The sequence below is a fragment of the Plectropomus leopardus genome, chromosome 8, assembly GCF_026936395.1.
Source record: "Plectropomus leopardus strain MGB_pleo_1.0 chromosome 8, ASM2693639v1, whole genome shotgun sequence".
Lineage (NCBI taxonomy): Eukaryota > Metazoa > Chordata > Actinopteri > Perciformes > Serranidae > Plectropomus > Plectropomus leopardus.
Genome location: NC_142183.1, coordinates 16,225,004 through 16,238,204, shown reverse-complemented (window position 1 = coordinate 16,238,204; position 13,201 = coordinate 16,225,004). Strand labels below are relative to the sequence as shown.

General features: G+C 40.4%; 1 protein-coding gene and 1 long non-coding RNA gene across 2 annotated transcripts in view; one reads left to right on the top strand and one right to left on the bottom strand.

The window, feature by feature from the left end:
* Positions 1 to 29: 29 nt before the first annotated feature.
* On the bottom strand, positions 30 to 13,143 carry foxo4 (forkhead box O4). The gene is made up of 3 exons (XM_042492879.2): positions 11,148 to 13,143; positions 7,156 to 8,698; positions 30 to 5,608 (listed from the first exon to the last, which is right to left on the bottom strand). Exons 1-2 carry the CDS (start codon positions 11,586 to 11,588, stop codon positions 7,184 to 7,186), a joined length of 1,956 nt encoding a protein of 651 aa, XP_042348813.1. The 5' UTR covers positions 11,589 to 13,143; the 3' UTR covers positions 30 to 5,608; positions 7,156 to 7,183.
* Positions 4,558 to 13,201, top strand: part of LOC148188882 (uncharacterized) — a 43,756-nt gene continuing 35,112 nt past the window's right edge. The window contains exon 1 of the long non-coding RNA XR_015777253.1: positions 4,558 to 4,632. This is a non-coding gene — a long non-coding RNA (uncharacterized LOC148188882). The remainder of the gene's footprint in view (positions 4,633 to 13,201) is intronic.

Sequence of the window (13,201 nt, the reverse complement as noted above, 5' to 3'; positions counted from 1 at the left end):
ATGAACTTTACACCAAAGACTCAGACGAAGTGGGTTAAACAGTTTATTGAATTTATTTCTGCTGTTCAGAACTGTTTGTCATCTCTGGCTGACTTTACAATGTGTAAAGAAAGAAAAAGACTGAGGTGTTTTGGGGGGGAGAAAAACTATCAACATTAATCAAAAATCATTAACATAATTGGCGTATGCACATCTCATCATTCCTTCCCCTAGAGAAGAATAACCATTGCCGAATGCTAAAATACTGTATCAATGGGGGGATCTTTAAATGTCATAACAAACATAAAGGGACTAGCTGCTAGTTAAAGAACGCTGAAGAAAAATATAAAGATAATTATTACATAGAGGGGGAGATACAAGGGAAGTTATAACACCACACCTGCCATTTTTTTAAAGGAGGCAACAGTAAACTAGAGACATCAAAGAAACCACGGCTCCTTTAACATGCTGCAGTCTGTCCTCTCAACTGTTAATAACACCCGGACATTAGTTCAGAAAAATGGGGGAGTTGTTGCATATACAACTTTCTAAAAATAATTACATGTTATGATTAAAGATAACAAGAAAATCATGCATTTTGGAGAAGCTGGTCTACTGTTTCCGGAGCTATTCAATGACCAGTTTAGGGGGGTTATAAGGTATATATATATATATATATTATAAAACATAAAAACAAAGATGGGGAAGGACTGCTGATTGTGTGCTTAAGTCTACTATAACACCAAATCAAGATCCTTTTACTGTATACAGAAAATCCAAAAGGCCCTGATATGCACCCATTGCATCATGGCGTACTGCAATATACGTCACAAATTACATCTAGCACCATTCAAAAAGTAAAAACAAAAATAAAAAAATAAAATAAAATAAAAAATTGTGGAACAAAAAGAGAGTGCTTTATACAAATCAGATGCTAACATATTCACAAAGCTACAGTGAAATGATGATAATTAAGAGTTTAAACTGCAGGGATTTCTGATCACGAAAACGTTATGAACAATAAAATACAAACACAAAACTCAAAAATTTTAAGGGGGAAGATGATGAAATAAAGTCCATCGCGCTACAGACTGAAGTCATGCTATAGTGTTTTAAATATTGGCAGTCAAAAATAAAGATACAAAAACCCCAAGGGACAGGCTTAGTAGATATACATGGCTGGAGAGCTAGAATACATTTATATGGAAAAAAAAAAAAAAGAAAAAAAGGGAAGTCTAATTTTAGGTCTGCTCTTTTTAAGACAGAAACTCCTCCAGGAAAACAAAACAAAGACATTTCGTGTTGGTTTCCAGTCTGTTTCAACAGAGAAAATGTGTAAAATAAATATTGGTTTACTATTGTCACATGATCTGATGACGTCAGTGCAGTTTTCCTGTTGTGTTTCGTCAGAGCGACCGCGAGAGGTAACGTAACGGTTGTAAAGTCTCGTGCTGAGATGAGAATTCGGCCTCGCGCTGAAAAGCGGGAGTTACAGGTTTTTCTTCGCATCGTGTCACATTTCAGCGCAGATTTTCTTACTTGGATTCACAATTAATGCAGAAAATACTAAGGAATTATAGTAAAAAATCTAGTGAGTAGGACTTAAGGGGTATCTCGCGGTGACGTTGGCGAAGAGAAACGAATTGACACGATGATTTCTGTTCCTTCGGTTCTGGGCTACAGAAACAACATGGCGGATACGGAAGCGGCTCGCTCTCAGGTAACGAAAACACAACGTTTCTTGGTTTCAGGTGATCTAAACTTAAGGTCTGTGTCCACGTAGCGCTTTTCTTTGGCAGAGAAGTCGTGGCAGGGCGCTGGGGAGCGGTAGGTTTTGTTTCTGTGACAAATATATCTTGACGTTAGCTAGGTAGCCAACAGCTCTGTTGCTAACGTTAGCAGGTAAGAGCAGAAGGTTGACTTCAGGTGACAGCTTACAAAAGGTACCACTCAAGCTCAAGCTCCTACTTTAAAGTATAATGATACTAAATTTGGTGTTCTGATGGTGGATAAAAATGGGGGATATGATGTACTATAGTTTGATTATTATGACTAAACAATTTATCCACAGGTGGCTTTTAAAAAATATACCTGACCATTTTTCTTCATGAATGAGATATTAAAATTCAAGACAGTAATGAAACATAAAGACCAAACAAGCCTTGCAAATTTACAATAACATTCATGTATTATCTTTTTGAAGAGACCTCTGACTTTTTTAAGTGGGTCTTCTTTTGTTTATTTTATAGCTACTTTATTTTATTTGCCATAAGAGTTATACACTCTTTGTATTGTTTACATATCAACTTGATCTTATGGCCTGAATTTGTTACTAAATTAAGATTTGTTTAAAAAAAAAAAAAGAGCATGATTGTGTCCAGCCTAACTGCTCAGACAAATGTAGTAGTTCCTCACATACATATCATACAGTCTGGGATAGACAGTAGCTAATGGAGCGGCAGCGATGACACCTGCGCCTTTATTAAAAGTTCAGAGATTTTTCGCAAAAAAAAAAAAAAAAGACGTTGGAAGCTGAATTTAAAAAAAGATGCCGGTGTCAAAATGTGTTTCCCCATCAAAAACTGTTTCTCTGCTGTTGAAAGCATAGTTAAGATTTTTTTTTACAGTGGGGTTGTTTGAGGTACTTATCCATAAATAGTGCATTACATACAGTAAATGTCAGGCATGCATTCATTTTGGAGAAGCAGATTGGAGTCCAACGTAGAAGCAAAGCAATCTAGCTGCCGTGGAGGGGGTCAGCAACAAAATACATTTTAGCCATCAACAACAAGTCCCAGCTAAGGGGACAATCACACCAAAGCTTGTGCAAGAAAAGCGCCGCCATTAAAACCATTACTTCCCTATGGTACAGCGTGCCTGTCGGGCGCTCTCCTCTTGTTGCTGCAGAACGTGTTTTTCTGACATTTTTTGGGCGCACGTAACGGATAAAATATTTACTCTTCAGCTCAAGGCATTGAGTCGCACTGCTCACCAGTGTCACTTTTGGCAACGCATGCGGTATGCACACGCAGCCCTGCGTTTTTGGAGCAGTCGCACCTGGCGCAATGCATCACAGTGTGATCAGCCTCTTAAAGAATCAATGTCAGTTTAATGTACGCTATATGTAAAGTATTTTCACTGCTATAACTTGTCAGACAGTGATTTTCAACTGAAAAAAGAAACCGTTATATTGCACTTTTCAAAGCGATACCTCACTGTGAAAAACAGGGATTTAACATCTTTGAACATAGAAGCGGCTGGTCTACTGCTGCCTCGAACAATTAATGTGTATCATTGTGTGACTTTGGTATTTAAAAGGGTTCATTTTGATGCACTAAAGTCGCACAATAACACAAACTAACAAAATGATTGAAGCAACGCTAGGCCGTCGTGTTCGGCAAGTTAAAATTAAGTTTTTTTGTCAATGTGGTCTGGAAGCTTTGATCAGAGCATAGATGCAGAACTGAAGCTGTCATAACGTGCTGTCTGACGGAAAAGCAAAACAGTGAAAATACTCTTAATATAACAAACATTTAAACTAAAACTAATTGTTTCATGTGAAACTTGCACAACAGTACATTGCTTAGCCTCCGTGTTGGACTCCTGCCTGATTCTCCAAACTGTGGCCATACAGACTCACATCTACAGTATGTAATACTCTGTCGATGGATAAGTACCCCATACAACCCCAATTCAAAAACAATGAACTATCCCTTTAATGTGCTGCACCCTCCTCGGTGGTTCTAGTTTGGTTAAGGTTTAGGTAGGGTGAAACACATATGGACAGGGCAACAATTTTTGACACAACACCAGCGCTGAGAACAAACACTATGTGGACACAGGTCCTAATGAAAAAACATAATTCTGAATATTGTAGACCTTTCCTGCCATAAGATGCCCCTTAATCCTACAACCTGGACTTTTGATACGGTCAAGTATTGATGCACTTTGCCTCACTCAACTCTCAGATTTCTTGTTACAGGCGTCTTTTGCAAAGCTTATGTACATGGAGATACTGTGTCAGGCCCAAGCGCTCCCTAAATGCCATGCAATTGCAAATATTAGTGTTCCTTTGGTTATGTAAAAAAATCTACATGCATCTCTTCCTTTACAAAAATAAAAGTATAGAAAATTACTGTTAAAAATGATCTGAGAATGCTTCCTCCAATGTAAAAAAGAACCTTGTCATTAGTAATATATTCATATGTATTAATATCTCATTTATTACCTCCATCTAAATTGTATATTAAAACTATAATCAAATATATTCTTTTTTGTACTTCTCACACAGAGAATTAATTTCTTGAATTAAAATGTGCGAGGATTTTCTGACATGAAGTACCCACGTCCCCCCTCAACAAGATATCAGGAAAATGTTAAATAACAAAACCCTTCAAGAAGTGATTTTACAAATTTCCTTCAAGATTTCATTTAGTTCTCCTGATAAATCTGCATAGCGTGTCATTGTGAATATGTGCAACGTGTACTTTTTTATGTTATTTTGTTGTTTTTTTAAAACAAGATTTAAACTCTTTCAATGAAATGGTATAACCTATTGTCTCTCCTAGGTTGGGGTCCCTGTGTCGCGGGAAACCTAAGTGCTTTGAAAATGCACAGGCTCGATGAAGACAAAGAGGAAGAAGAAATAATCAGGTAGACCATGTGACAGTGGAGGCATACTGCTTTCTAAAACAATATAATACTTGGCCAACCAATCACTTGTTGGCAAATAAATTTACCCTTGAATGCCCCTTGTATAAATTCACAAGTCACATTTCTTCATTTTGTTAGTTCAACTGCACATCAGGGATTAAAAAAAAAACCCTCTAACTGACATCTACCATAACACACTGGATTGAAGTCAAAAATGCCAAACTGCAAATACAGACCCTCTTAAGTGTTGAATCACCAAATTTCATTGGAAGAAAAAAAAGCATCTTTTTTTTCTCTAAAGTGAAAAATTTAAATTGTACATGTAATCGTAGTCCACAGCTGGGCAAGATGTTAGGCCAAACATTTTATACCTTCAGGTGTCCAGTCTTTTGTCTTCCACCTGTTCACAACACGATCTGACTCCCGTGATGAAACCTTTTCACGGTGCAGCAGCGCGACTGCACCTCAAACAGCATTTGGTCTGGCAGTTCTTGCAAGTGCCAATGGAAAACTGGCCATTTCTCCAAAAAGCGCACAGTCCATCAGTCCATTGAATCTTCAACACCAAAGCCATCAAGTACCGTATCCACCCTAAAGCTATTCTGGTGTAACATAACTGAAATATAAACTCCCGGCCAAAGAAGAGTTAATGATTTGTCTTTTCACTCCTAAAAACATCATGTCACACGTCTTTTAAAAACCATCAGTTCAGATTAGAGGAAAAAAAAAAAACGGCTAGCAGCCAAGTGTTATTTTGTTGTTGTTTTTTTTAAAAAAGGGAGAAATGTTGTGCATAGTAGCCTGGATCTCCTCCCTGTCCTCTGCATGTCTTCTTGGCACATGACATGGCTGAGGTCTGGTCTTTAAACTCTGAGAGAAGCATCGTGTTTGAAAATAGTATCTTCAACCAGCAGGGAGGAGGAATGCACCGGTTGTTTTGTTGTTTTGTGAGGTTATCTTGATTGGAGATCAGTTCCTGCAAGAAAAGACGATGAAACATTTAAACATTTGTCATAAATCCAGATTATGTGAAGTGATGTACATAAAGTCCTCTATTGACTCACTGTTAGTCAAATCAACGTGTAGTGCTGTACGTGGTTAGTTGAACTAAACAGGGTTCCCGTGGATCCTTAAAACGTGTTAAAAGGCACTGAATTGATTAATCTAAAAATAAGGCCTTAATTGGTATTAAAATGTCTTAAATAAATCTTTCAAAATGCATAGACATGGGAAATGGGATTTTATTTTTTTTCTGATGTTGCATTATAAAAAAAATCATATTCTGTTATTATTATTATTATTATTATTATTATTATGATTATTACTATTATTATTATTTTAAATGTATGAAATCTGCCAAAATCCTCTTGGTGAAATGTCACCAAAAAAGTCATGTTTTATGTTACAATAAAAATTTGGGCTAAATTGTCCCTTAGCAATTGATGTCAATTTTGGTTGTTGTAAAATTGGTCTTAAATTTTATACCAAGTGGCATTAAAGAAGTCTTAAAATGTCTTAAATCTGACTGGTCTAAAGCTGTAGGAACCCTGCTAAAACAGTCGATCAGCAGAAAACTAATCAGCAACAACTTTGATAAGTACTATAAGGCTGCAACTAACAATTATTTTCAGTATCAATCATTCAACCGATTTATATATTTTTTGGTTTTAGAAATGTCATATAACTATATATACTATATCTATGCCTGTCAATACAATATTTAGGATATTGACTTATTGAGGTCAGTAAATATGATCAAGGTCATGTCCATAGATTGTCTGATATTGCCCTTTTGCTTAAGTGCGTGTTTGTGTACATTAGGAACATTTTAGCCAACATGATGCCAGAATAAAGAGCAACATTTTTCTGACCTAGAACTAGGCGCAGCACCTAAACGTTTATTGCACAGCACCCATGCCAAATGAACAGAAAAATCTATGCTGAGACACGTTTTTTTGTCATTTCTGATCAAATGTGAAGTTCACTGCTCTCTGAAAGGGTGTACTTGAATTATTATGCCATTATATCATCATGGCAGTTGCATGAAATGGTTTTAAAATGACTAAATCATTTATCAGTTATTTCTGGGACAATATAGTGTACAACAGCAAGAAGCTGTTAATGGCAATAATATGATAAATTGATTATCAAAATTTTTAAAAACACATTTTCTCGGGCGCCAGTGACTCAGTTGGTAGAGCAGGTGCCCCATGTACAGAGGCTACATCATGGCCTCAGCAGCCGTGGGTTTGATTCCAGCCTTGGGTCTTTGCTGCTTTTCATGCTATCTAACAAAGTCAAAAAGCCCCCCCAAAAAATCTGTGAATTAACTTTTTAATGATTTTTTGGAATGTTTTATTTAACTGTAAATTTAATATATTAAAACATTTGGGCTTTTGAAAACTAGACTAAAACAATTTATCAGAATATTAAACAGTTTAATTACAATTTTTAAAATAGTTAAATAGTTAAAGAAACTGTGAGCTGCACCCTGATGTTTTGAAAAAGGTGTGATCGGTGTACCTGGCTAACTCTGTGTTGTCAGTTGGGTTTAGCTGGGCACCCAGCTGTGAGCGGAGCCCTGTGTGGTGGCCGGGCCGGCGTAGCCTTGGCCTCCAGGCAGTATTGGGTCGAAGTTGAAGTCGAGGCCGTCTCCGTCCATGAGGTCACTGTTGATAATGTAGTCCACATCACAATCCAGGTTTTCGGTGAACATATCAATGTCCAAGTCTGTGGGCAGTCGGTCCTGACCGGTGGGGAAGCAGGACGCCGCTCCAAACTGACTCATCCCCTGCAGGCTCATGCCGGGATTGGCTGAGGCGACGGGCGCCCCGTGATGAGAGCCCACTGCTGGCACCGTGGCGTGCTGGGCTTTGAGGGCAGAGAGCTGCGACGGGTCCTGAGTCATACCTGAGATAATCATCCCCAGCCCCATCTGAGAGTGATGCTGGTGTTGTGGTTGTTGTTGCTGCTGCTGGTGCGGCTGCTGCTGCTGGTGGTGAAGATGACGCTGCTGCATCTGAGCCTGCAGCGCCATGGGGGCCACCGTGTTCGGCTCCAGCCCTTTACCCAACAGCAGCTGGTTGGGTTTGGACCTCACGCTCACCACAGGTGGTCCCAGGCCCATAAGGCCTCCAGGATTGGGCATGAGTGGATCCACCTGGCTCATCAGGACATCGCTGGGCGGAGGGGAGTCGGAGGTGAGCAGCGCCTCCAGGCTGGAAGGCACGTGGGTGCTGTAATGGCCGCCCCCACGGGAGCCGGAGCTGGGCATGGGGTTGAAGAGGGAGTTGCTGAAGGTTGTTGGCTCTTTGCTGCTGGGCCCACACTGAGAGACGGAGGCCTGGGTCCCCGTGTGAGTGGGGGCCTGTGGGAGGCTGGATGGTTTCAGCTGATGGAAGGAGGAGAAGCCGGAGCCACGAGGCAGCAGGGTGGAAGCGGAGGGCAGTGGAGTGGGAGGTGCTGGTGGGGCCGTACTGGGACTGGCCCCTCCCTGCTGCCCAGTCATCAGCGTGAGGCCGTCGATCAGGTCCAGCTCCTCCATGAGGGTCTCAGTGAGGGTGGGGGTCAAACTGCTGGCAGTGTATCTTCCCAGCAGTCCGTCCTCAGGCAGGTTGTCATCATCCTCCTGTCCAGGAGCGATTGGAGACAGACGTCCGCTCAGAGTGCTGGCGTTAGAGCTTGTACGTGGGCGGAAGGTGTTCCACATGTCAGTGTCATCCAGGCTGCCGCGGGACGAGGGGCTGCTGCTGTTGACTCCCCATTTGGGAAACTGCTGCGATGAATTAGGGCTGTCTGCACCCCCTGAACCTGTGGCGCCGTCGCCCTGCAGAGCCCCTCCAGCTCCCCCCAGGCCGGCAGCTCCTGCCGCCTTCTTGGTCTGCTTGGCCCTCATGCGGCTCTTCAGCAGCTTGCTGCTATTGTCCATAGAGGCGGCCCGGCGGCGGGGAGCTTTCCCTGTCTTCCCTCCCTCTGGGTTGAGCATCCACCAGGAGCTCTTACCTGTCGATTCATTGTGTACCCTCAAGAACTTGTTGTGGAGTGATAAATTGTGGCGGATTGAATTCTGAAAACGGAGAGAAAGAAAACAAAGGGAATTAGAATTAATAAGAGTGGGCTTCCTTCATTGAGCATTGTGTCATTTGCAGATTAATTCCCAGGAGTATATATATACACTTTATAATTAATTTTATTTAACTTTAATATTAAATTTGCCTTGCCATCATCATAAATTCAGTAAACATTAGTGTTGTCAAAAATATTGATATTGATACATATTGATTCTAAATACTTGAAATGGTTTCAGTCACGGTCCAAAGGGAGCCGCCAGTTGCAGGTAGACTTTCCGTTTGGCGAGTAAATCTCTGAGGGCTATCCGCCACACTGGCAGCTGAATATTTGTACCTCCATAGTCATGTATTCGACTATGGCGAAAATCTGCCGCGTTTTGATGTGATTTTGGGGCACATGGCCCTGCTGCTTCTAAGCTGTTAGTGTCACACACGCACCTGTGCTGGTGCGGCGAAACTTGACAATCTTTGATTGCTTACCATAAGGGACATCAGCTTATCCACTAAACTATCATTTACAGCCAGTCTGCTGCAAACTACGGTTGTGTGCGTACTTCTGATGGTTATGACATATTAACACGGAGGCCCCATAGTTTGATTCAAGATGGCAAACTCATCCTCCCACAGTGTCAGTGGCAGCACATTAGATCAATTTCTTCCATCCTTACCTTTCACAATAAAAGCTCTAGACATGTACACTGCATCACTGCTTAACAAAAGAGGGTTATTAACATGCTGAGGCTTTGATGATTATTTGTACAATATCTTTATATAATTTTGCTTTAGGTTTTGCTCTGGGCTCCTCTTTAAATTTGTATTTAACAGTCCCAGTAATTTAACAGTAATAGAACACTATTATCTCAATTAAATGTACTGAAACAAATGTACGCCTATATGTGAAGCAAAAAAGGCAATTTATCATTTGTCCGGTAAAATAATATGCTTGGCTGGTGGATTTTTTCATCTAGCTGCCACCTTGGCCAGTGAGTGGACAAATTTAATTTCAGACACTGGTTTCAGTACTTATCTTACGCAGTATATACTGGTGCCAGCTGAGCTTTCTTGCTCTCTCTTATTGTCATTTTTTACTACAGTTATCTGCTGTCCTCTTCTACTCATAAAGAAAAGAACAGTTACTTTTATAAAAAAAAATTTTTGTATCAAAAAATGGCATAAAACACTGATATCAGAAATGTCAGTATAGTAACAGCACTAGCATTATATTAATTGTCTTGCCTTGTTTCATTATTTCAAAAAATGGGTCAAGACTACTAGCTGAATGCAAACTGTGATAATTGGTTAGAAGTAGTTTATTCTTTGTTTCAGGGAGTTAAAAGTCAAAAAAGTTTGGGAACAGCTGATCTGAACTAATAGTACAAGTTACAGAGTTGTCTCAGCGCAGTTCACTTAGGATTTCTTTTGTCCCACAAAAGGAAATGACTTTTGCAATAAAGTAGAAAAAACCCCACAATAACATAAATACATAAACTAGGGTTACAAATTCTAAGCACTTTTCTCGATCAATTGTTGCTAAAATTAATGCTCTATTAATCGTTATTTTTTAAAAAACGTGCTTATACCAAAAAATACCAAATGTTTTTTTCTCAAGCAAAGCTCACAGCATATTGCATGTACTTTGACAGCATAGCATATCCTATTGATTGATCGATTCAATTTCACATACGATTTCACGGGATTAAACAAGACCGATTAATCGATTATCGATTAATCATTATCATTCCTAACATAATCTTAAAATGCAGTACGGAAATTGGAGACAGAAAAGCTGCGGGCATATTAAAAAGTACTGGTACAGCCAAAAAAATATTTGCAATAAATGTACAACATGTCATCATGCAGTCAAATATGAAAAACATTAATTAAAAACTGTAACAGGTTAAATGCCACTTGGAATATCATTGAAGACCAATTTTACAATAAGTTAAATTGAAGAAAAAATCTTTAAAACTCTTAAATGCTCAGTAATGTAAATAGGATTTTATGAATATTTATTACTGACATTTTACGATAAAATCTCAAAATAATTGATAAAATATATATTAAAGTAATATAAGAAATGCCTCTTGCATTGAAGTTATTCAGGTCAGGATAGATGAACCAACACTCATATTTATTTACCACATCTAATCAAATGACAAGTGAACAAGCTTTTTTCAAAGCAAATAAAATTAGTTAGTTGTGATAAAATATGCTAATTAATTTCCATTTGTTCCCATTTTAAGTAGATCATCTAACATTTTATCTTAGCCAAAAAAGTCCTCAATACAATTATTTGTTAATTTCAAAATTTGTCACAAAAAAATAAATCCCTTCGATTTAGATTTTTGCGAAACTGACTTTAAATTTCATTCCAAGTGTCGTTAAAAAGTCTTGGAAAATCTTAAATCTATTTTGCCTTAAACTGTAGGAACCCTGCATACTCACCTTCCAGCCGGCTGAGCTGTTGCTGTCCCCTTTGTCTCTGAAGTAAGGCACTGTTTTCACCATCCACTCGTAAATCTGAGCCAGGGTCAGCCTCTTCTCAGGTGAGTTCTCGATGGCCTGGCTAATGAGATCAGCGTAGCTCTGGTTCCCCCACGCGTTGCGCCGGGATGATCCTTTGCGTGGCGTCGCACCGGCTCCGCCCACGCCGGCCACGACCCCTCCCTCGGCCGCCGCCGCCGCCTTCTCCGGCTCGGACGTGATTTGCTGCGGATCGGGTTTGTCCTCGTCGGCGGGCGGGGTCCCGGCGGCGGACTCGGAGCCGTCCGTCCCCTCCGGTTTGACAGCCGAGATATCGGGTCTCGGCAACGGCCACGTGCATGAGCGGGGTCTGCTCTGCGGCTCGAAATCTGGGTCAATCGGGGGCACCGACGACTCCTCCATGGCGGTCCTCTGAACTTCCACTCGACCAAAAATATAAGACCACCTAAAACATCTACCTTTAAAAGTTAAACTCCGAGTAGATGATGCGTTAAAAAAACAACAAAAAAACTTCCTGACACAAAAACAATATGCTTCAGTCACTGCGGGGGTGTAAACATAGGGGCCTGCAGAGGAGACGTAATAATCTGGACACACCAATAGCCTCGGTTAATCCTCAGATTGGAGATTAGGGAACCCAAATAATCTCCTTAATAGTAACTATCATAAACCTTCCGATTTATATAGAATGAAGAAGGGCTTGACGAGAGTCCCTTTGTTTGAATGAAATAAAAACAAAAGTGTCAGAGCGGCACCAAAACATCTGGATCTACAGAGGTTTTGGCTCACCTGAAAATGAAAACCAAAAACTTCTATGGACACAAAATAATGCCATTCCCGTTAATCAAAACATTAAATTTAAATATTTCTCTGTGGATAGATGTAAAAAGTATAAATTTTAAAACTATTTTAAGAATAAATCAAAATTAGTTTGTACCAAATTTGTCAAAATATACACATTTTTCTTATTAAAACCTGGGATTGTTATTTTACTGTAAAGCTATGAAGAGTACAAACAGGGATTAGCTGGCTTCTGTTACAAAGGATCTTCTCAGGAGAGCCCCTGTCTGCCTCCACTTGTAAACAACGTGATGTCTGGACTCTCCACAAGCCAAAAAAAAAGAATTCAGTACAAACTTTAAAAAGCACACAAAGTCAAGAATCAGTCCGGTTAAATCAGAGTCAAGTGTAAACACATATACCGGCTGATTATCCAACTAAGTGTTTTGTTAGCCAAGTGCCAAAAAGTGTAAAAACCAGTAAAGAGACTGGCTGCCGTCTCTCTGGCCTGTATGTTAAAGTCGCTGAAACAAAACAACCAGATAAACGAAGGAAGAAGAAAACGGGAACAGATTTACATAATGGTTCAATAGTGTTTTTAGGTTAATAAAAGTGAGAAAATGAGAGAAATGTACGTAGGAAAAGTCTGTCCCTCAGGTCTGCACGATCCGCCACATTGCGGCCAGGCGCATGTCACCATCTGCCATGTTTCTCCACACTCCTGCCGCGGCACACGATGCTCGAAGAAGCGGTTATAAAACCCTCTCGACCGAGGCCCGAAGCTGCGCCGATCTTCGCCCCGCCGTCTCGGTGAAGCAACTACGAAGCGAATTCCCGGCTGCGGGGTGAAGTTGGGTCGCCTCGGAGGTCTGTCGGCTCCCACTCGCCGCACTTTGAAAACAGCACGATAGCCACCGTAACGTTAGCTGGTTAAGCTCCTGCTACTCTAGAGTTTACAATCCGTGAAAAAGTCCATGAAAAGCCTCCGATAACTTCCTCCAAGTGGCCGGTTTTAATCAGCGGTGAGTTTTGGAAAACTTCCGTCGTAGCGGCTGTCCAAAAATTCACTCCTTCTGTATCTTTTTGACTTGTTTTGTTTTGTTTTGTTTTGACTCGAGGCGAAGACTCCCTTCTGACGTCTGTTTACCACTGTCAGGCAACGCGTTGTGCGCCTGCGCTAAGGGGAATTCTGGGAAACTGAGTCATTCATGTGACAGCACAGGCGTAAACAGCAG

Excerpts from the sequence above, each read along its gene's own strand:
- foxo4 (XM_042492879.2), bottom strand. The coding sequence starts at position 11,588 with ATGGAGGAGTCGTCGGTGCCCCCGATTGACCCAGATTTCGAGCCGCAG. Across the intron at positions 8,699-11,147 it reads ACAGCTCAGCCGGCTGGAAG|AATTCAATCCGCCACAATTT; the intron begins GTGAGTATGCAG and ends CTCCGTTTTCAG.